The sequence below is a fragment of the Chiloscyllium punctatum genome, chromosome 40 (assembly GCF_047496795.1).
Source record: "Chiloscyllium punctatum isolate Juve2018m chromosome 40, sChiPun1.3, whole genome shotgun sequence".
NCBI classification, from domain to species: domain Eukaryota; kingdom Metazoa; phylum Chordata; class Chondrichthyes; order Orectolobiformes; family Hemiscylliidae; genus Chiloscyllium; species Chiloscyllium punctatum.
In genome coordinates, this window is record NC_092778.1 from 61,718,087 (window position 1) to 61,742,868 (window position 24,782).

The following is a 24,782-nucleotide window of genomic DNA, read 5'->3' on the forward strand; positions in this document are numbered from 1 at the left end:
GCTTTGAATCCTGTAGCACATAGTCCTGGATTTCATTTTTTCACAACATGGTATACATCGTGGTCTGGGTGACCACAAACATGGGGCTGGGCTAGCCCTTAACTTCCACTTGAGCTCTAATGTCCTTGCACAGAGAGTGCAGCTCCTATTGGGCACACACTATGATTTGAATTCTGGAAGTTCCACTGTCCAATCACTTACTAGATCTTTGTTATTACTTGGAGGTGTCGGTGTTGGACTGGAGCGGACAAAGTTAAAAATCACACCACACCAAGTTTTAGTCCAACAGATTTATCTGGAAGCATTAGCTTTCGGAGCACCGCTCCTTCATCAGGTGTTGTGGATCATCCGATCTTTGTTGACCTAGTCACAAAGAGCAACAAACTACTGCGTCCTCCTCCTTATGGAGGACACCTGGCAACTTTACAAGTCAAAGTCCAAGTTGGACAGCTCAGTCACTACACTGCGTGTCTACTTTTCAACTCATTCATGGGACGTGGACACTGCTGGCTGGGCCATTTATTGCCCGTCCCTAGTTGCCCCTCCCACACCAATCCTTGATCCATGCTGGGTTTCGAGTTTTCAATCAAGCGAAGGGTCAGAGGGATGACAACTGAGACTGCCCTCACTCGGAAATGGCACTGTCACCCCTCAGCGAGAAGGATGAGGGTTCAATCCTCACGCCCGAAGCAAACTTTGGATTTAAAGCTCAGTGCATTACTGAAAAAAATGCATTAGAACCAGAGGCGCCAAGTTTCAGACTAAGGTTCTCTCTGCATTTTTGGGTGGAGAAGGAAGAGGTGAGCTTCTCCAGTGTCCTGGCAAATATCTATCCCTGAGCTCTGCAATTCCTTCCCCAAATCTCTGTCATTTCCCCTTTAAGATACATCTTAAAATATAACTTCAAGTCTTAAACCATCCCAGCTAACATCGTCTTTGGTGGTCTGGTGTTAATTTCTGTTTGGCAGCACTCAAAGCATTTTGGAGGTATTTCGCTATGTCAAAGATGATCTATAAATGCAAGCTGTGTTGTTGGTCAAATACACCAGATACTTGGTCATGCACCTCACTCCAGTCTCTGGGATTTTGCTGCATGACAATTGGTTGCCACATTTTCTACATTCCAACAGTAGCTGCACACTTCACTGAGGATATCCATCACAGTTCTGACCTGTGCCTTGTAGATGGGGAGTCGGGGAGGGGAGTTACTACCTATGGGATTCCCAGCCTCTGACCAGTTCTTGTTACTGCTAATAGTGTATCTTAAGCGCTTACCTATTTATACGGATCTAAGAACATCCCAACGTATTAGCCAATGTAACAAACAGCAATATTTCTGTTAACACCATGTAAAAATTCTGCATCCCTGCATCCATAATTGCTCAAAACCACTCTTTGACCAACCAGAGATATGACTCATCCAACTGCCTTTTACTTCTGTCAAAATGAAGCCATCCTCTGTCAACTACCTCCCTACAAAAGGCCATGAACAAGACTAGATGCCCTTCCTTATTTTTGATGGAAGCCAGCTCCCCACACACTATTTTCCCTCCAACTTGACAATTTTGGACTGTCGTTCTCTACCAGCAGAATATTGAGAAATGGAGATCGTGCCAATATCTACATCATCCAGCATCTCAAAAAGCACTGATCACTCCTGCCTCAGTTCTTTGCTCATACAAGCCTGTCATTCTGGAGACCATTTTCCACCTGTTACCCAGGAATGATCACCCAGGGTAAGATTCCAACATAGAAATGATAATCAGGCTGTTTCTACAATCAGTAACCAAACCCAAACTTTATTTTTACATCCAAGTGAAAGTCAACTCCTCTGTCATATTTAATTTTGAAATAGCATCAGTCATAATTCCACTCGGGTCCTGTTAGCTGCTCCTAACAAAACTGTCCTGAACACAATCCTGACACAGTGAAGACACTGAGGTGATATCATTGCATGACTCATTATTGATGCAGTTGTGACAAGAAAATGACCCAATACTGCCACTAAACTCTGCTGGGAAATGCTGAGAATACAGGATCCCTTGCTGTCCGAAGTAATCAGAGTCTGCAAAGGTAATCTTTAACAATATGCGAGAAAGCAGCTACTTCGAGTTTGATTCTGCAACCTAAAAGTTTGAAAGCAAACTCTACAATCAGCTAGTCAGATGTTATTCTTATCGAGTCTCAAATCAGGTGAGCCACAGGGTTCTTCACCATGTAACAACATTGTGAACATAAAAGTATAAGCTCCACTATTATAACGACAGGCAACCCTCTGGACACCATCAAGCAACCCAGCACCTGCAATCTACTCCAGCACATACACTTGACTGAACACATTCCTTACTTATTCCTCCCGGTCATCGTTCCATCAGATTGTGCATTTCCCCCAACTTGATGCATCTTGGATCGTTCAATGTGCTCCACGTAAGTCTGTATCATCTGCAAGATACAGCAACAATTCAGACACAGTCGTCAACGAAGAAAGGATGAGTGAAATATACCCAGACCAAACTGATAGTACATCACAGCGCTCCAACCAGATTAACTAGTCTGCACTGCAATGCTGATCCCATGAATGGCTTCAGGGAGAAGGGTGGCCATGAGGTGGGTCCAGGTTAATGCGGCTAATCACACATTCCATCTGTACGGTGTAGGCTGGAGCTATGGAGACACTCCAAAGAGGACACTCCAGAAGGTCTTTACTCACCTTGCTGACCAGGAATCACTGACTAACCTGCCGCTGACAATGGGTTGGAAGGATGTACAGGCTGTTAACCTAAAATAAAAGCAAGTTACTGTGAATCTGAACCAAGGAGAAAGTGCTGGAGAGACCCAGCAGGTCTGGCAGCATCTGTGCAGAAAGGAACAGAGTTAACATTTCCTGCCTAAAATGACCTTTTGTCAGTATCAGACTCTAAATCTGAATTCTGCTTGATCATCGACCAGGAGGGTGTAGATTTAAGGGTGAGGGGCAGAAGGTTTTGAGGAGATACGAAGGAAAGGTTTTCAACCAGAGGGTGGTGGGAATCTGGAACTCGGTGCCTGTGAGGCGAGGAGAGGCCGAAACCTCTATCACGTTGTAGTGGTGTTTGGACGTGCACTTGCAATAATCAAGGCATCCACAGCAATGGCCCAAGTGCAGGAAAATGGGATTAGAACTGAGATGATATTGTCCTTGCCAGTCATAAAACAAAGGGCCAAAGGGCTATTATGATTATATGTTTCTCTCTCCACAGATGCTGGCATACCTGCTGAGTTTCACCAATCCTTTGTTTTTATTATTGTTAATGGGCACACCTTCCCCAGCTATCCTGCAATGAGATTCAAACTTGGAGCCTCTGACTCAGAGGGAGGGATGCTACCCATAAACTCTCGCAAACATCAAACCTCAAGTATCTTGAGATAAATATCAATTGGACCTGGGTGTATATGCAATCCCCTGCAATGACATTTCACCTCTAACCTGGTCTTTTATCCCCGAATGATCCTCCATCAAAACTCAGCTCATTGTATAAAGATCAGTTTATTTATGAGCATACCAATTATCTCAGCTTTTTACCTCAGTGTGCCGCAGGTGTAACGCGTTGTATTCCTTCTTCATGTCTGCTTCCCGCTCCTCCAGTCTGGTAACTGAAATCAAGGAAAGAATCAGCTGCAAGTCTGAATGGAGACTCACATCAACCTGAACATATCAAAACAATCCAGTTTAATAAAAATCAGACAAAACCAGCAACGTGGCAATGGAGACATAATGCTTAGGGCAGAAAGTTCAGGATGAGTTTTAAAAATAAACAGTACTGCTCCTTTCTTGTAACAAAACAGAGAAGCGATGTGTCAGGTCTGCAAGAACGAGAACAATTTATGCTAGTAAAATGAAGGGTAGGTTGGTTAGTCTGATCTTAGAATAGGATAAAAAGTCGGCACAACAGAGGGCCAAAGGGCCTGTACTGTTATATTCTATGTTCTAATTCAGATGTTTTGTTCAGTTTTGATTATTTGGGCTGTTTTCAAATGACATTCAAAATGTCAGGGACACTGAGGGGATTCACTGAAGGATCCCCACCTCCAGGAACATTAAATGTAGAATTCGGGACTTAATTAAGGGTAAGATCCTGGGGAGTGTTGCTGAACAAAGAGACCTTGGAGTCCAGGTTCACAGTTCCATGAAAGTGCAGTCTCAGGTAGATAGGATAGTGAAGGTGTTGTTTAGTATGCTTTCCATTATTGGTCAAAACATTGAGTATAAGAGTTGGGAGGTCATGTTGCAACCATACAGGACATTGGTTAGCCCACTGTTGGAATACTGTGTGCAATTCCAGTGTCCCTGCTATAGGAAGGATGTGGTGAAACTTGAAAGGGTTCTGAAAAAATTTGCAAGAGTGTTGCCAGGGTTGGAGGGTTTGAGCTAGAGGGAGAGGCTGAATAGGCTGGGGCTGTTTTCCCTGGAGCGTCAGAGGCGGAGGGCTGACCTTATTGAGGTTTATAAAATCATGAGGGACGTGGATAGGGTAAATAGTCTTTTCCTTGGGTTGGTGGGAGTCCAGAACTAGAAGGCATAGGTTTAGGGTGAGGGGGGAAAGATACAAAAAGGATCTAAGGGGCAACTTTTTCACACAGAGGGTGGTGAGTGTATGGAATGAGCTTATAGGGTGTGGTACAATTACAGCATTTAGAAGGCATCTGAATGGGTATATGAATAGAAAGGGTTTAGAGGGATCTGGGCCAAGTGCTGGCAAATGGGACTAAATTAAGTTAGGATATCTGGTCAGCATGGACGAGTTGGACCGAAGGATCTGTCTCTGTGCTGTACATCTCAATGACTCTGATTGCAGGTGCAATGCATTTTGTGAAGTTTATGGCGTTTTCTCAGATGACCACTGCTGGCACCTTGTGTTATGTGCCACCTTTACCAGAAGGTGGTATGGGCAATGGCTGCTTGCGGAATTTCACTGCTCCTTGACCCTTGCTTTGGCTTCAGCATTACCTAATGGTCAGTGGTAGAGGATATACCACTGTCCAGGAGAGTTACTGGCCTTAGATAAGTAAGTTTTACACTGATAGCAATAGGTACAACTATGGTCAGGTATAATCACCAGGACCTAAAGGAGCAAATACAAATATACCTGGTCCCTCCAAAAGCTAGAGTAGAACCTCTGGTCTCCACCCACAGATCGTGTGTGATATCAGATTGCAACATAGTAAATTACCCTATGAAACGTAGACACTCGCTTCACTTTTGCGCAGTGATTTTTCTCACAGACCTGAATTCTTCTGAGGACGAGTCATAATCATGCTGTTTTCAAAAATAAATAATAATTCACAGGAAGTGGTCGTCACTGACTGGACCTTTGTTTATTGCCAATCCTGGTGTGACCGTCAGGTTGATGGCAGTGAGCTGCCATCTTGAACCACTGCAGTCCTTTTGAATTTGTGGACCCACAATGTTGTAAGGGAGTTGTACCCAAGATGGGCCAGGTAGGGAGACACTGTACACTTTTCACTGTACTCTTGTACCCCGTACTTGAGTACACATGACAATAAAACCCAAATCTAAATCTAAAAAGCTCACAAGCAGGGACTTTTTCTGGGTGCTCAGTGGTTAGCACTGCTGCCTCACAATACCAGGTAATTAGAATTATATTCAAACCAATTCATACATTGTCCAATGGTATGGAAATCTCAACTTAGGTGATCTGCACTTGCTTCAAATTCACATGGCGATATACAATGCATTTTGAATTTATAGAAGCTAATATCTTGGCTTATGAAGCAACAATATGCATCAGTGACCCTTTCATAAGTTTATTAGCCACACTTCAAGGACTGCAGCAGATTAAGAGTTAATGCTCTAACTCCAGTGACATTGATAGCAAAAGGTGGTATCTGTGCTGATGATGGGGCAGAAGAGGGAGTAAACAGTGAGCAGGAAGGGGCAGAGGGAGCCCAGAGAGAGAGGGTGAAAGAGAAAAAAGGATGGAGTGATAAAGGGATTGGTGATATAAGCCATGGAAGAGGAGAAGCTCAGACAGGTGATCATGGGGAGTAGTTGAAAATGGGTTAGCTAGAGTGTGGCGTGGGTAATAAACCTGACAGGGAATTGATCATTGTCCTAGTAGCAAAATCAGTGACAAAACTAACAGGAATGCGCAGTTTTAGGGACAAAGTCTGACTACGTCATGCTAATGCAAAGCAGTAATCACCGCCTCAGGAAGTGATGTAATGCCACATGATCCTGCTGTCTCATTGCAAGATAAAGTCACAGTAATGTAAAAGCAAAATACTGTAGACCCAGGAATCTGAAATACAGTAGAAACAGGAAATGCTAGAAGATTAATGGCTCAAAGAGGAAGATTAATTAAAAAGGATTAAGCTCAGAGTTTGTTAAGGGGGAGGGAGGCTGGTGAGAGGGTAGCACGCAATGCAGAATTCAATGAGTATTTATCTTGGAGGCAAGTTACCAAGTAGTTAGGAGGATAAATGGAATGTTGGCTTTTCATGCAAGGGATGTAAAAATAAGGACTACACATTGTTGTTAGACCATCTGCAGTACTTAAGGAGGGATATGCCAACATTGGAAGCTGTTCAGAGAAGGTTAATAAAGCCAATTCCTGGGTTGAAGGAGCTACCTTCTGAAGAAAAGCTGGTAAGCATTGGCTGGCCTGCCATCACTGGCGTTTAGAAGAATGAGAGATCATTTTATTAGAACATGTAAGACTCTGAGGGGGACTTAACAGGGTAGATGCTCAGAGGATGTTTCCCCTCCTGGGAGATCTAGAACGAAGGGATAGAATTTAGAGGGCATATGTTTACGGTGAGAGAGGAAAGATTTAAAAGGGATCTGAGAGGCAACCTTTCCACACAGAGGGTGATGCGTGAATGGAATGAGCTGCCAGAGGAAGTGGTGGAGGCTGGTACAATTATAGCGTTTAAAAGGTATCTGGATGGGTATATGAATAGGAAGGTTTTAGCAGGATATGGCGAAGTTTTGGCAAAGGGGACTAGACTAATTTAGGATATCTGGTTGACATGGACTGAAGGGTCTGTTGTTTCCATACTGTACATCTCGAAGACTGTATCAGGAGAACTGTTTCCTTCCCCAGTGGGAAGTTGGTCATTGAAAAAACATTCAAGGCTGAGTTTGACTCCTGATCGACAGATAGCACAGTGGAGCTGAAGCCACAATCTGTTCAGCCATAAATGTATTGAGTGGTGCAGCAGGACAGAGAGCCAAATAGCCCACTCATGATTCTAATTCTTATCATCCTATAAACTTGAACTGTCGGGTCCATACCTACTGGGTTCAAGGTGAGCAGAACTGAAAGTTTGTTTCTTGGCAGTGAAAAATCCCAGGGCACCTTTTGACTGGGCGGTGTGGTCTCCACTTGGCAAGGCAGCAGTAGGCCCCATCATGGCTGCCGTCTCCCTTTGCTGCTGACCCTCTGCAGGCAGCTCCCACCTCCTGGAGGCGCTTAGTGTCATTATTTGGGCATGAAGCCAGTCTCCTACCCAGTCAGGGCATCAATATCTCAAAACAGCATAGGATGAAGAGCTGGATATTGTCAGAGCTTCAGATTATCGGCACTGCTTGGAAGACCCAGCCTACCATATCCAACCCAGCCCACTGTCTCCAACTCAGCCCCCCATCTCCAACCCAGCCTGGCAGCCCTGTTTTACTTAAACCAAGAAATATACTTGCAATGCTGCTACCTCTCAGGTGAGCACAGTTGAGAATAAACGAGTAGCTTTGACAAAGGGTCAGTTAGGCTCGAAACATCAGCTCTTTTCTCTCCTTACAGATGCTGCCAGACCTGCTGAGATTTTCCAGCATTTTCTCTCTTTTGGTTGAGAATGAACTAACTGGTTTGTGAGGCTCTGCGCCATAACAATAGTCTGAAGTTTAACTCCCAAAAGGGTGTGCTCAAGTTGCACCAAAGGCTTAAATGCAAAATATCAAACATAAACCTATGTGTCTGGTTTTAATGGAGGTACAATGACAAATCCTTGAGTGAGAATAGTGCGTACAGTTCCGGTCACCACGCTACCAGAAGGATGTGGCTGCTTTGGAGAGGGTACAGAAAAGATTTACCAGCTTGTTGCCTGGTATGGGGGATTTTAGCTACGAAGAAAGGTCAGATAGATTGGGCTTGTTTTCACTGTAATGCAGGAGGTTGTGGGGGGTGACCTAACAGAAGTTTGTGAATGGCATGGATCGAGTGGAGAATATGAGGTTTTCCCCCAGGGTGGAGATGTCAGTTACTCGGGGACACAGGAGTTTAAAGGAGATGTTCAAGGCATGTTTTTCACACAAAGGGTGGTGAGTGCCTGGAACATGCTGCCAGAGGTGGTGCCAGAAGCAGACACAATAGACCCAAGAAACACCTGGACGAATACGTGAATATGAAGGAAATAGAGGAATATGGATCATGTAAGTGAAGACAGTTTTAGTATGGAATTGGAAGGACCGAAGGGCCTGTTCCTATGCTATATTGTTCTTTGAGGGGCAGACTGGTGATTTTAGTATTATAATGAGACCTCAGCATTCAGTTTGGCAGTCACCGTATTAAGTACATACAGCTAGATTTCTTAAGTCTTGGGAAATATCCTGAATTTAAAGGTGCTGTAAAGGGCTATAAATGTTTGTACAGCACAGTTTGTGGGGAATGGGATGTTTCCTCCAAATCCAACACGCCGCCCATTAATCAGACCACCGCAGCCCCACACCCATTGGGATACTCTCACCAAGTCCCCATTCTGAGCTCCTACGATCCAGCCTCTATCAGCAAAACTGGGAGATCCTCCGATATTCTCTCACACGCACACACACAGAGCTGTTGTCACAGACTTCCTTCCCAACAAGCCCATTAAATCAGAGGACCGGAAACCAAGAGGAAACATTACAAGGAGCCCTGCAGTTGAGAAACTGTGGGATGTTCAGGAAATACACTCTTCCGGATTTTCCTGATCTCACCACAGACCAACTGCATGGAACTCAGCTCCAGGCCAATGTTCCCACCACAGGGTGACGAATGTTTGCAGTATGGTCAACAATTTGCAAATCTGTAGGTATCATTTGCTATTTTATTTGAAAGCTTTCCTGAGCAATTCTTGGACTAGGACGGGGGGTTCGTCTTAGAGCATTTTAGCACTTTTTTTTAAACTCATCCACAGGACATGGCTAAGCTAGAAGTTAATTGGCCAGAAGCCAGTTATCAAACACATTGCTGAGAGTTTTGTCTGCAGTTAGGTGTAGGCCAGACCAGGTAAGGATGGCAGATTTTCTCCCCTAAAGGAAATGAGTGAACTAAATGGGGTTTATGACAATGAACAGTGATTACATCATCACTGTCAGGTTAGTTTTTTTAATCCAGATTTTTAGTGAATTCAAATTTCACCATCTTCCACGCTGCAATTCAAACCCATGTCGTTGAAACATTAGTCTGATGTTCTGTATTCTTAGTGTTGAGAGTCTGTGCTTTTCCAGCACACATCAGGCAGCATCCGAGGAGCAGGAAAAACGACATTTCGGGCCAGAGTCCTTCATCAGGAATCATTGCTCCAGCCTGAAACATCGATTTCCCTGCTCCTCGGATGCTGCCTGACCTGCTGTGCTTTTCCAGCAACACACTCTTGACTCTGATCTCCAGCATCTGCAGTCCTCACTGTCTCCTTCTGGATTATTCATCTAGTGACATCACCACTACCACATCCCCTTCAATGCTGCGATATCAATGCTGAAGCAGGCTGCCCCCTTACAGTTCACCATTGATTGAAAGCATTCTAAACTTACGTTGGTCTGCGTAGTTCTTAGATTTGAGTTCCAGCTGCCTGGTCTGTAACTCCAAAGACTCCACATGTGTCTGAAGTTCCTTCTTCTCTTGTTCCAGTGCATCCTCAAACTCGATAAATTTCTACACAGGGGAAAAAGCAGTGACAGTGAGGGGAGTGGCAAAATTCTCTCATTAAAAGCCATTCAAATGGTGAAAACAACCTTATTTAGCAAATGTGAATTGTTGGTTCCCTTTTAGCATACTGTAATACGGTTTGGCAAGTGCATTGTAACTTATCGTAAGACTGCATTCTTTCATCTAGAAATAAAATCTACTAATTAGATTTGTCAATGAAATACCAAATATTCAAACTCCAAAACTCGCCAGAGAGAGAATATCTACTGAATAAAACACACAATCCCCTAGCAACCACATTGCTACCTCCAACAGGAGACCTGAATCAACCAACCAAAGCAACTCACACTTTTACAGTCATGACAACAGTGGCAAATCCAGCTTTACATATTTACATTTATATATAGATGCTCTGAAAGGGCTTCACACATCTTCCAGATAACACCTGTTTCTCTTTTATGCTTGTGGCATAAACAATGTGACACTTAATATTCTAATTCCTGCTTAAATTCCAAATCAATAACAACAAATTGGAGATGCAGTGTATACAGTGTGCCCCAAAAGTTGGGCTTCTTGTTATGTAGACAAAGATAATTAGACCATTGTGCCTGCAGGATAAATACAATCAGTGCATATTTCAGGTAGGAATAGTTTCACAGAACATATCATGAATATGCAACAGCAATTAAAACAAAATCATATACAATTGGGAATATAACTCAAAACATATACCATACAATCTTTATCCTGAAGAAATAAAAATGATCATCTCTGAAGTCCATGATCTAGCTTCAGCTTCCATTAGTATGACATTTTTTTTGTATTTATTCTTTCCTGGGATCTCACTGACAAGTAAGAAATCATCCAACACCAGGTTATAGACCAACAGGTTTATTTGAAAGTACAAGCTTTCAGAGTATTGCTCTTTTGTCAGCTAGTGGGGCAGGATCATAGGAGACAGAATTTATAGTAAAAGGTCAAAGTGTATAGTAAAAGGTCACCCCTGAGAGAGGGGTGGGTGGGGGAGGTTTCCTGTGGATTCATTCATGGGATGTGAGCATTGTTGACTGGGTCAGCATTTATTCCTATCCCTAATTGCCCAGAGGGCAGTTAATAATCAACCACAGTGTTGTGGGTCAGGAGCCACATCAAGGACTGACCAGGTAAGGATGGCAGATTCCTTTCCAATGATTACAAGTAAACCAGATGGAATTTTTCCAACAATGGTTTCATGGTCAATGTTAGAATCTTAATTCCAGATTTTTATTGAATTCAAATTCCACCATCTGACGTGGTGGGTTTTGAACCCAGGTTCCCAGAACGTGACTTGGGCAACACCACCTGTAAGCTGCAAAAAGCCTGTGACTCTACCACCACCACTTAGCCAGTGATGCCAAAGTCTCACGAGTGAATTAAAACAAATGGCATTTCAGCGAGGGCCATCGTGGGGTTCAATAATGATGTTTCATGGAGCATCACCATGGAAACAGACCAGCAGGAAATTAGCAAAGAAAAATGCAATTAATGTGTATCCGACATCTATCAAGTTAACACAATTTTGTATCTGGTATCATGGTTCATTAATGCTCAGATGTAATTTAACAATACTCCCACCACATTGCTGATGCTTCTGTATTTGTGACACGACATATGAGCTTTTAAAATCTGATGAGTACAGTATGGGCATTGCTGTCAAGGTAAGCACATATTTATCCTTTTATATCTGGCCTACATGGTGGTGAGCTGCCTTCTTAGAGTCATAGAGATGTACAGCATGGAAACAGACCCTTTGGTCCAACCGGTCCATGCCGACCAGATATCCCAACCCAATCTAGTCCCACCTGCCAGTACCTGGCCTTTATCCCTCCAAACCCTTCCTTTTCATATACCCATCCAAATGACTTTTAAATGTTGCAATTGTACCAGCCTCCACCACATCCTCTGGTAGCTCATTCCATACACGTACCATTCTGTGCGTGAAAAGGTTGCCCCTTAGGTCTCTTTTATATCTTTCCCCTCTCACCATAAACCTATGCCCTCTAGTTCTGGACTCCCCAACCCCAGGGAAAAGTCTTTGTCTATTTATCCTTTCCATGCCCCTCATAATTTTGTAAACCCCTATAAGGTCACCCCTCAGCCTCCGACGCTCCAGGGAAAACAGCCCCAGCCTGTTCAGCCTCTCCCTGTAGCTCAGATCCTCCAACCCTGGCAACATCCTTGTAAATCTTTTCTGAACCCTTTCAAGTTTCACAACATCTTTCTGATAGGAAGGAGACCAGAATTGCACGCAATATTCCAACAGTGGCCTAACCAATGTCCTGTACAGCCACAACATGACCTCCAGGCTCCTGTACTCAATACTCTGACCAATAAAAGGAAAGCATACCAAACTCCTTCTCCGCTATCCTATCTACCTGCGACTCCACTTTCAAGGAGCTATGAACCTGCACTCCATGGTCTAAGGCCTTCCCATTAAGTGTATAAGTCCTGCTAAGGTTTGCTTTCCCAAAATGCAGCACCTCACATTTATCTGAATTAAACTCCATCTGCCACTTCTCAGCTCAGTGGCCCAGATCCTGTTGTAATCTGAGGTAACCCTCTGCGCTGTCCACTACACCTCCAATTTTGGTGTCATCTGCAAACTTACGAACTGTACCTCTTATGCTCGCATCCAAATCATTTATGTAATTGACAAAAAGTAGAGGGCCCAACACCGATCCTTGTGGCACTCCACTGGTCACAGGCCTCCAGTCTGAAAAACAACCCTCCACCATCACCCTTTGTCTTCTACCATTGAGCCAGTTCTGCATCCAAATGGCTAGTTCTCTGTATTCCATGAGATCTAACCTTGCTAAGCAGTCTTCCAAGGGTAACCTTGTCAAACGCCTTACTGAAGTCCACATAGATCACATCCACCCCCTGCCCTCATCAATCCTCTTTCGTTACTTCTGCAAAAAACTCAAATAAGTTTGAGACATGATTTCTCACACACAAAGCCATGTTGACTATCTCGAATCAGTCCTTGCCTTTCCAAATACATGTACATCCTGTCCCTCAGGATTCCCTCCAACAACTTGCCCACCACCGAGGTCAGACTCACCGGTCTATAGTTCCCTGGCTTGTCTTTACCACCCTTCTTAAACAGTGGCGCCACGTTTGCCAACCTCCAGTCTTCCGGCACCTCATCTGTGACTATCGATGATACAAATATCTCAGTAAGAGGCCCAATAATCACTTCTCTAACTTCCCACAGAGTTCTAGGATACACCTGATCAGGTCCTGGGGATTTATCCACCTTTAACCGTTTCAAGACATCCAGCACTTCCTCCTCTGTAATCTTGACATTTTGCAAGTTGTCACCATCTATTTCCCTACAGACTATATCTTCCATATCCTTTTCCACAGTAAATACTGATACAAAATATTCATTTAATATCTCCCCCATTTTCTGTGGCTCCACATAAAGACCGCCTTGCTGATCTTTGAGGGGCCTTATTCTCTCCCCAGTTACCCTTTTGTCCTTAATATATTTGTAAAAACCCTTTGGATTTTCTCCTTAACCCTATTTGCCAAAGCTATCTCATGTCCCCTTTTTGCTCTCCTGATTTCCCTCAAGTATACTCCTACTTCCTTTGTACTCTTCTAAGGAATCACTCGATCCATCCTGTCTATACCTGACATATGCTTCCTCCTTTTTCTTAACCAAACCCTCAACTTCTTTAGTCATCCAGCATTCCCTATACCTACCAGCCTTCCCTTTTACCCTGACAAGAATATACTTTCTCTGGATTCTTGTTATCTCATTTCTGAAGGCTTCCCATTTTCTAGACGTCCCTTTACCTGCGAACATCTGCTTCCAATCAGCTTTCGAAAGTTCTTGCCTAATACTGTCAAAATTGGCTATTCCCCAATTTAGGACCTCAATTTACCCTCGAGGACCTACTTTTTAAATTTCTGCCTACCTCTCTGTAATCTCCCTTCAGAATATCAACCTTTTCCCTTCCAATGTCGTTCGTTCCCCAATGTCGACAATGACCTCTTGCAGGCCCCTCCATGAGAACATTCTGCACCCTCCCTGAGACATCCTTGATCCTGGCACCAGGGAAACAACACACCATTCTGCTTTTTCGCTGCTGGCCACAGAAACGTCTGTCTACACCTTGGACTAGAGAATCCCCTAACAAAATTGGTCTCTTGGAACCTGACGTACCCCTCGTTGCATTAGAGCCAGTCTCAATACTTGAAACTTGGCTGTTCATGCTACATTCCCCTGAGAATCCATCACCCCCTACATTTTCCAAAACAGCATACCTGTCTGAAATGGGTATATCCACAAAAGACTCCTGCACTAGCTGCCTACCTCTCTTCTCTTACCCTTCCTAGAGTTAACCCATCTATGTGACTGTATCTGAAACTTTCCCCCCTTCCAAAAACTGCCATCCATCATATACTGTTGCTGTTGCAAATTCCTCATCGCTTCTAACTGTCCCTCCAACCAATCCATTCGATCTGCTAAGATCCACAGCCAACAGCATTTATGGCAGATATAATCCGCAGTAACCCTTAAACTCTCATTAAACTCCCACATCTGACAAGAAGTACAGATCACTGCAAAGGCCATTTTTGTTCCTTCACAGTCTACAGACCCAGAAAATAACACCATCTTATTCCTCTACAAACACTGCCCCAGGTTAAATTAATAGCTATGGCTTATATTTTAAATTTAATCAAGAGACTTCTCTCAAAAAACACAATCAAGAAAGAATCCTCTATACTCACTACTGCAGCCTTTCTCTTGGACAGACTTAAAACAACAATTAACTTATTTGATTCTGTGCTGTGAACTTCACCCAACAGTTCCTCCAAGATCAGTTGTGAATTTCACTGTTTGTGAACTTTCCCAGATGCACTCTGATGTCCAGCGATACATGAATTCAAACAGCAAAGACAGTAACTGTGCAGGTTCTCTCTCTCTCTCTCTCTTGCACTGTCCTCACTATGTGCTTCCTTTGTCTGCTCTTCTCCCTTCTAAACTGCTGTTGTTTTGATTTTTTTTTCCCAAAATTCCAAAACAATGCAACAGCATATAAAACAGTATTTCTTCTAAAAGTGCAGTCCACCTGGTGAAGGGACAGCCACGCCCGGTACAGTTAGCTACAGAACCAGGAATGTCTGTCCACATCAGGATGGGGAGGAGCATGGAAGAGCAAGTGACAGTGGGGGTGTTGTTGCTGCATCGTGCAGGCAGTACCCACTTCTGCCACAGTGCATCAACAGTGGACTGGGTGAATATTTAAGGTTGTGGATTTGATGCTGAGATTAACTGTTTCATCCTGGACAATCTCAAGTGGACCGAATCCATCAAACTCCTGACTTGTGCTCTGTAGATAGTGGAAAGGATTTGGGGAGACAGGAGGTGAGTTATCTACCAAAGAACACTCAGCCTCTGACCTGCTCATGTAGTCACAGTATTTATATGACTGGTCTAGTTATGTTTCTGGTCAATGGTGACCCCCAAGAATGTTGGTAACGGGGGAATTCAGCAATGGTAATGCATTGAGTGTTGAAGGACAATAGTTAGATTTTTCTCCTTGTTGGAGTTTATTTCCTGGCACATGTTGGCATGCCAGTAGCCCACTTATCAGAAGACCAAACTTTATGTTATAAAATGAGATATCCAACGAGACGCCCCATTAACACTATAGCTTATAAAAAATACAAATGCTAAAGCTCTGTTCTACTTCTTATTCCATCCCCTCACCCCAGAGTTCCCTTATTTTACAGCATCTTGAAAGTTCATTCACTTTTCATATGAATGATCCAAAAGGAATGCCACAGCTCTCCTGAATTCACTATTGTTCTCCTCAGGCTTCCGGTTATATTCACAAAGAAGATTCAATGGAGATTCATTTTATTATTTTACAACCCTCCACAACAGTGAAGACCTCAGCTCCTAGTTTGGGCTGTTGATAGGTCCAACTGTCTCCTCACAGCTTTGTGTGTTAACTCTGCTGACTGATTTTTTTTTTTAATCACAAACCTCCATGAGGAACACTGGGATTCCAACAAACTCCACTAGCCATAAGCAAGCCTTCCAGCTGGTTTTCCCTCAGGAATCTATTAATAAGAGCAAGAATAGACTATTCAATCCCTTGAGCCTCATCTGCCATTCAAAAAGATCACGACATCACATACCTCCCCATTCCTGCAATTCCCTGATAACCTTTCACCCCACTTGCTTATCCAAAGCTTATCTACGTCAGGATTTTTAAAAATAGTCAAAGACTCTGCTTCCACTGCCTTGTGAGGAAGGGAGTACCAAAAACTTTCAACTCTTTAAAAAAAAAGTTCTCTTGTGGTAAATGGGTAACCTCTTATTTATAAACAGTGACCTCCAGTTCTGGATTCTCCCACAAAGCAGAATGTCCTTTCCATATTTACCCCGTCAAACACCAGATGTTTCAGTAAACATTTGCTGAACGTCCGCCAACATCCAAATTTACATCCTTCCTTTAATAAGGAGGCTAATCGTGAATAAAGTACCGCAGATATGGCTCCATAGCCTCAGTGCTTTTGTATTCTATTCCCCTCGTGGTAAAACATAACATTCCATGAGCTTTCCCAATTACTTATTGTACCTGCATACTCATCTTCTGCAACTCATTCGCAGTGCCAATCTCTAAAACTTTCACTATTAATAAAACATGTTTTTATTCTTCCTGCCAAAATAAACAATATACTTTTCCTAGATTAACCTCCATCTGCCACATTTTTGCACACTCACAACCTATCGATAGCTTTCTGTAACCGCCATGAGTCCTTTATACCGTCTTTGTGCTGTCAGCAAATTTGACAACATTCCCTTCCAACCCTTCAGCTACATCATGTAAACAAACAATAAACTGGTGAAGTGCCAGCACCAATCTATGAGGCACTATACTCATGGTAGTCAAAAAGGGTGGCGCTGGAAAAGCACAGCAGGTCAGGCAGCATCCGAGCTGCAGGAGAGTTGACGTTTCGGGTATAAGCCCTTAATCAGGAATGTGGCAGATAATGCCACAAAGGGACTGAGAGATAAGGATGATGGGCTCCCCCCACATTCCAGATGACCCCCCCCTATTTGTCTCTCAACCTCCTTGGGCGCCCTTGCACACATTCCTGATGATCCAGCATCTGCAGTCCTCACTTTCTCAGAGTCGTTATAACCTTGAAGCAAAGCCTCTAAGGATGCCCACCTTGAAGAGGTTCTCCTCCTCGCTCTACAAAGATCTCAGTGAGTCTCTCTCTCTCTCTGCACCCCTCTAGGTCATCTCCTCCACCCTGAAGCTCTTCAGACCCATCACCATCACCCCCCATCTGCATTCACCTACAGCCTTCCGAGCTACCTTCCCCCCAGCCCCACCCCTTCCTATTTACTTCTCAGCCCCCTTGGGGAACCCCTAACATTCCTGATGAAGGGCTTATGCCCGAAATGTCAACCCTCCCGCTCCTCTGATGCAGCCTGTCCTGTTCTGCGTTTCCATCACCACACTTTGACTCCGATCTCCAGCATCTGCAGTCTTCACTTTCTCACAATACTCATGGTATCATGGTAAACTTTAAAAAATAATTTACATCTACTCTCTGCTTCCTGTTAGCCTATCCAATAGCAATATACTATCCCCTCCACTGTGAGCTTGTACTTTCTATAAAAACCTTTGATATGGCACTTTAATCCTGGAAGCTGAAACACAGTACGTTCACCAGTTTCCTTTAATCCACAACATGCGCTACCTCTTCAAAGAGCCGCAATCGATCGGTCAAATGTATTTTCCCTTTCACAAAACCATGTTGACTCTGCCCAATTATATTGAAGGTACCCAACTGCCCTGTTAGAACATCTTTAATAATAGCTTCTAAAGGTTTCCCAGTGACTAAGTAGCTTGTAGTTTCTTTGTCTCCCTCCCCTTTTTGAATAAAAGTAGTTACATTTGCTAACTTCTGAGGAATTAAACCATCCCCAAATCAAGGGAAGTTTTAAAAAAAATTTGTTTTAATGTATCAACGATCTCACCCTTTTAAGACTCCAAGATGAAGTACATCAGAGCCTGGCACTCATCAGCCCACAGCTCCAACAATTTACTCAGCGTCAATTCTCTGGAGGCTGCAATTTTCCTCAGCTCCTCTCTCCCTTCCCTTTCCTGATGTATTTAAAACAGAAATAATGTGCAGCGCTGCACAGAAACGGTGGAGAGGTTAGTAATAAATGCTCAGAGGGCCGGCGCAGACACAATGACCTCCTCCTGCAGCATAAGAGCTCTGGTGATTCTGTGAGAAAATGCACCTTCCTTCAATCGAAGTTGGATCAGCATCACAATCCCGAGAGAAAGGCGTCATACCATATGGATCATCTTGCTCTCCATAGCAACAGGCCTCTAAGGTTATCAATATAGTCATGCCTTGAATTAAAATTCTTCCAAAACATTCATTTTACAAATAAAATAAAATGTCTACTTTATTAAAATGTATATGCTCCGTACATTGATGGCAATGAAAATCTACATTATCCTGTAGGTTCACTGTGAGCAAATGACTTTCATTTCTCTTTTTGAAGGGGAACTACGACATTTTGGCTTTGTAATAGAACAGCCTGGTGACTTTTCAGCTGAACTTCCAAAGGTCGAGTGTGGACCCTGTCACTATTAAATATTCATCAGAGTGGCACAAAACTTTATACCAAGAGAGTATCATCTCTGCTGTCAAGCCAGATTGGACTTTAGAATCTATCATGGACGCTGAACAATTTAAAGATAGGAACAAACCCATTCCCAACATCTTTAACATCTGGGCTCAACTTTGCTCTATTAATAAAAAGGGATCTGAATGACATACAATAATATCAATGTCCAAATCAGCCAAAAACAAAGTCAGAAGATTAGATAATTGCAAAACGCCAGAACACACCCTGGTTGAATCAATATGCTCTACCTTTTATATCATACAAGCAGCCCGTCTCCCTTAGCCATATCTTTATGTATTTTGAAGCAAACAGTTCAAACATATCACTACAAATGTCTGAGGCAGGTTGGATTTGAACACAGACCTTCTAGCCCAAAAGGTACAGACACTATGACTCTGTGACTACCACTGCACCATAAGAAATCACATCCCCTTTGTTTAAAAAGCTCTCTAAAATTTGTACATGAATTACCTATTAAGCTTGCTAATGATTTCTACTCAAACTCTCTAAGCCAGATAGACAAGAATGTAAATTTGGCCCTTCTGTGCTCCAGAGGTAGTGCTCCTACCCTTACAACAGGCGGCTTGGGGTTCAGTTCCCACCTGCTCCAAAGGCTAAGACAGATTGTTTTAGAAACTTAACCTTTCTTTATAAACCAAAATGTAAATTTAAAATCATAGAAACCCTACTGTGTGGAAACAGGCCATTTGACCCAAGTTAACACTGACCCTCGGAAGACTACCCCACCTAGACCCACTCCTGTTCCCTATTCCTCTACATTTAGCAGCACAGTGGCTCAATGGATAGCATTGCTGCCTCACAGCACCAGGGTCCCAGGTTCGATTCTCAGCCTTGGGTGACTGATTGTGTGGAGTTTGCACATTCTCCCCGTGTCTGCGTGGGTTTCCTCCAAGTGCTCCGGTTTCCTCCCGCAGTCCAAAGATGTGCGGGTCAGGTGAATTGGCTGTGGTAAATTGCCCACAGTGCTAGGTGCATTAGTCAGAGGGAAATGGGTCTGGGTGGGTTACTCTTCAGCGGGTCGGTGTAGACTTGTTGGGCCGAAGGGCCTGTTTCCGCACCGTACGGAATCTAATCAAATCTAATCCCTGACTAATGCACCTAACCTACACATCCCTGAACACGATGGGCAATTTAGCATGACCAATTCATCTAACCTGCACATCATTTAGATTGTGGAGGAAACCGAAGCACCCGGAGGAAACCCACACAAACACAGGGAGATTGGCAGCTCATTTTATCATTTTGAATTGTTCTTAAAGATTTCAAAAATATCAACATTTAATTTTTCTTTACATCTTTTCTATTCTGCTTTTAGTCCCCACGACCACCACCCCCCAACCCAATTTCTCCTTCTTTAATTCTCCTTTGTACATGATTTGATTCTAACTGACTCTTTCCCATCATTCCTGCTCCTTCCTCCATTTGGCTTCTGGGTAAGGGAACATGCTGTTGGTCCTGTCATGCCAATGCCAATCCCCTTGCTGTGCTCAATCCGACACAATTCTGAAAAATGAAGCTGCAAAAATACAGGAAAATGTTTAATACTGTTACCGGGAGATGAGCTCCACGTTCGAACCCTCCAGCCCATGGACTGCATTAGAAGAAAAGGCCAGGGTGTAGGTTTGCTCGCTGAGCTGTAGGTTTGATATCCAGACGTTTTCATTACCTGGCTAGGTAACATCATCAGTGACAACCTCCAAGTGAAGCGAAGCTGTTGTCTCCTGCTTTCTATTGATATCTTTCTCCAGGATGGGGTTCCTGGGGTTTGTGGTGATGTCATTTCCTGTTTGTTTTCCGGAGGGGTTGATAGATGGTATCTAGATCTATGTGTTTGTTTATGGTGCTGTGGTTGGAGTGCCAGGCCTCTCTGAATTCTCTTGACAGGTCTTTGCTTAGCCTGTCCCAGGATAAATGTGTTGTCCCAGTCGAAATGGTGGGTTTTTTTCTTCCGTTTGGTAGGGCTACGAGGGAGAGAGGGTCGTGTCTTTTTGTGGCTAGCTGGTGTTAGTGTATCCTGGTGGCTTAACTTTCTTCCTGTTTATCCTACGTAGTGTTTGTGGCAGTCCTTGCATGGAATTTTTGTAGATGACGTTGGTTTTGTCCATGGGTTGTACTGGGTCTTTTAAGTTTGTTCGTTTTTGTTTGAGAATGTTGGTGGGTTTGTGTGCTACTAGGATTCAGAGGGGTCTTCGTAATCTGGCTGTCATTTCTGAAACTTCTTTGATGTATGGTAAGGTGGTTAGGGTTTCTGGCTGTGTTTGGTCTGCTGAAGAACAAACCACGACAAGCAGACCAAACAGCCAGAAACCCTAACCACCTTAACATACATCAAAGTAGTTTCAGAAATGACAGCCAGATTACGAAGACCCCTCTGAATCCTAGTAGCACACAAACCCACCAACATTCTCAAACAAAAACTAACAAACTTAAAAGACCCAGTACAACCCATGGACAAAACCAACGTCATCTACAAAATTCCATGCGAGGACTGCCACAAACACTACGTAGGACAAACCGGAAGAAAGTTAGCCACCAGGATACACGAACACCAGCTAGCCACAAAAAGACACAACCCTCTCTCCCTCGTAGCACTACACACGGAGGGAAAAAAAACACCATTTCAACTGGGACAACACATCTATCCTGGGACAGGCTAAGTAAAGACATGCCAGAGAATTCCTAGAGACCTGGCACTCCAACCACAATGCCACAAAACAAGCACATAGATGTGGATACCATCTTTCAACCCTTCAGAAAACGAACAGGAAATGACATCATCACAAACCCAAGAAACCCCATCCAAGACAAACCTATAAATAGAAAGCAGGAGACAACAGCTTCGCTTCACTTGGAGGTTGCCACTGATGATGTTTCCTAGCCAGGTAATGAAACGTCTGGATATCAAACCTACAGCTCAGCGAGCAAACCTACACCCTAAGCCTCAATCTGAGGTATAAACCTTCACAAACCTTGCAAAAAGAAAAGGCCACTTCACCCTTCCAGCCCGCTCAGCCATTCAATAAAATCGTGGCTGCTCAGATTACTCCATGTTACATGCCTATCCCAAATGACCTTTCATTCCTCCCCCCTCCCCTTGTTTTATCTACCTCTGCCTTAATAACATTCAAAGACTCTCCTTCTACTAGCTATCAAGGAAGACGTTTCAAAGACTCATGAACTTCTGTGACAACAAAAAAAATTCTCCTCATCCGTGTCTTAAATAGGGAATATTTCTTATGTACTTCCTTTTCACAGAATCCCTTCAGTGTGAAAGCAGGCCATTCAGCCCATTAAGACCACACTGACCCTCCAAAGGGCATTCCAGCCAGACCCAGACCCTACTTTATAACCCCGAATTTCCCATGGCTAATCCACCCAGCCTGCACATCCCTGGACACGATAGATAATTGAGCAGAGCCAATCCACCTAGCCTGCACATCTTTGGACTGTGGGAGGAAACCAGAGCACCCAGAGGAAACACACACAGACACAGGGAGAATGTGCAAACTCCACACAATCGCCTGAGGGTGGAATCGAACTCAGGTCCCTGGCACTGAGAGACAGCAGTGCTAACCACTGAGCCATTGCCATTTCTTCTCTGAAAGTTTTCAAACCAGGAACCTGGCCAGAATTGTAATATAACTGCTGGCTTCAATTCGGAGGAGAGATTGGAAATGTTCGACTGTTCTCCTTGGGTTGAAGGCTAAAAGGAATCCTGATAGTGGCTTTCAAAATAATAGGGGGAGTTGGATACAGTCAATAGGGAGAAATTGTTCCCATTGATAAAAGCTTCAAGAACGAACCCTGGAGGCAGCCCTGAGAAGATTCACTAGACTGATATCCAGGGTATGGAGAAGCAATCGCATGAGGATAGATTAAGTAGATTGGGCCTCTACTCATTGGAAAATAGAAGAATGAGAGATGATCTTATTAAAACATGCAGGATTCTTAGGGGACTCCATTGGCTGCATGCACAAAGATGATTTTCCCTTGTGGGAGAGTCTAGAATCTGAAAATATAATCCCAGAATAAGGAGTCATACATTTAAGACAAAGACGAGGAGAAATTCCTTCTCTTAGATGGTGGTGAGTTTGTGCGATTCTTTACCATGGAGAGTTGTTGAGGCTGGGTCATTAAGGATATACATGGCTGAGAAAGACTTTTTTTTAAATCAGCAAGGGAATCAACAGTTATGGGGAAAAGACAGGAAGGTGGAGTTGAAGGTCAGCAGATCAGCCATTGAATGACTTGATGGGATCAACAGTCTATTTCCGTTCCTACATCTCATGGTCCAATTCAGAGGGAATTTAAAAGGCAGCAGCAGTAAAGGATTAGACTGCATTTTTCCCCATCCTCCCCTGCCCCCACTCTCCAGACCAGCTCAAGACCGTGGGGGTGGGGGTGGGGGTGGGGGTGGGGGTGGGGGTGGGGGTGGGGGTGGGGGTGGAGAAGGGCAGGTATTTATGTTACTGCCACAAAAATTAAATCCTATTTACAACCAAGAGCGAAATGAGCACATTTAAACAGAGTGTTCTGTTACATCGAGAGACTTCTGTTTCAGAACCTGGCAGAGGAACAACTAATTGAGGCTCATTAGTGTTAAAGAAACCACTCTCTCCAGGAAGACATTAATATTTCATGTCCTATTATGCCACACGCCAGCAGTGAAACCAACCCCTCCTCCTCCAAATGTAATATCAAACCCTTCGAATCTCAGAAGGCCATGCCATCATGAGGACAAGGCACAGAAGAGCAGCTTTGAAAATCAGCCAAGGCACGGAGTAGGAGGGAGGGTGGATACTGCTAACAGCTTATTCAAGCAACCAGGCAAAGACTGGGATTTGGGGTGCGGGGTCAACAGCACTGTCTGCTCTCAGACTCGATCCATCACTGCCGAAACTCTCCCAGGACCCCTACAGTTGGAAATGCTGATGTGGAGGTGCCAGTGTTGGACTGGGGTGGACCAAGTCAGAAGTCACACAACACCAGGTTATAGCCCAACAGGTTTATTTAAAATCACAAGCTTTTCAGAGTGCTGCTCCTTCGTCAGGTATAGCTGGAGGGAAGAGCACACAGACGCAAAGTTTATACACAGAGATCAAGGGCAGAGAGAGCAAAATGTCATACAAATGGTGAGTGGAGGGTCGAATATTAAGTCTCTGCAGGTGATCGTAAGTGTCAGACGGTGACAGTAATGTGTCAACAGCTGAATAGCCAGCTAAATGATGACCTAGAATCTGATTAAATGAGGCAGAGAGATAATTACAAAAAATTTTTTAAAATAGAAGGCGATGCTGGAGACAAAGCTAAATCACTGGAATAACACAGAACACAAACAGAAGCTGCTGGAAAATCCCAGCAGGTCCAGCAGCATCTGTGGAGAAAAACTGGAGGAAAGGGTCACCAGGCCCAAAACTTTAACTCGGCTCCCACCACCCCGCCCCCCCCACACACACACACAGATGCCAGCAGTCCCACTGAGCCCTCCCCCTCTACCCAGCAACCCTTGCCCCAATTTATTTGACTGGAATAACATGAGAGATATTTGACTGACTAACTGTAATCTGGAAAAGTCAAGCAATGCAAGATGAAACAACTTGAAACACAGGCCTGGAGGCTCCTTCGGTCTGGGAATACATTAGCACGTTGCCTCCCAGTCAGGGAAGGAAAATTATTAGGATATTTTTCACTCTCTGTAGAAGTTTACATTGTTAAAGAAAAATGGCAGAAGCACCTCCTACACAAAAAAGGAAAAAAAAACTCAGATGTTTCCACTTTCTTTTAAATGTTTTCTAATCGACCCTGTTCAGGGATGTTATTACACACCTCTGGAGCAGGTGAGTCTTGAAGCCAGGCCTCCTGGCTCAGAGGTAGGAACTCTACCACTGTGCCATAAGAGACCTTTTATGTAAATGTGGGACTATCAGCCTCCCGATTCCCACAATTAGCATCAAATGGGATCTGGAGGCCTTGTGCCAGGGCACTTTCCTCAGAGACTAGAACAGAGGCTCCAAGCATTATATTCTCTCTGGTATTCAAGACACCCAAAGCATTCGGTGCAGCAAGGGTCCAGGTGGCTGGTGTAGAATGCTTTTCAGAAAGAAAAGGACGATTGTAGGCAGAAAGGGAAGGCGTTG

At 43.8% G+C, this 24,782-nt stretch overlaps 1 protein-coding gene across 12 annotated transcripts in view; it reads right to left on the reverse strand.

The window, feature by feature from the left end:
- The window catches only part of mapk8ip3 (mitogen-activated protein kinase 8 interacting protein 3), a 209,500-nt gene that overhangs the window by 151,032 nt on the left and 33,686 nt on the right, over positions 1-24,782 (reverse strand). For all 12 annotated transcript variants that reach the window (XM_072560071.1, XM_072560076.1, XM_072560075.1 and 9 more), the window contains exons 2-4: positions 9,791-9,911; positions 3,563-3,633; positions 2,348-2,442 (exon numbers count right to left, since the gene is read on the reverse strand). In XM_072560071.1, the coding sequence (XP_072416172.1) occupies positions 2,348-2,442; positions 3,563-3,633; positions 9,791-9,911 (287 nt within the window). The remainder of the gene's footprint in view (positions 1-2,347; positions 2,443-3,562; positions 3,634-9,790; positions 9,912-24,782) is intronic.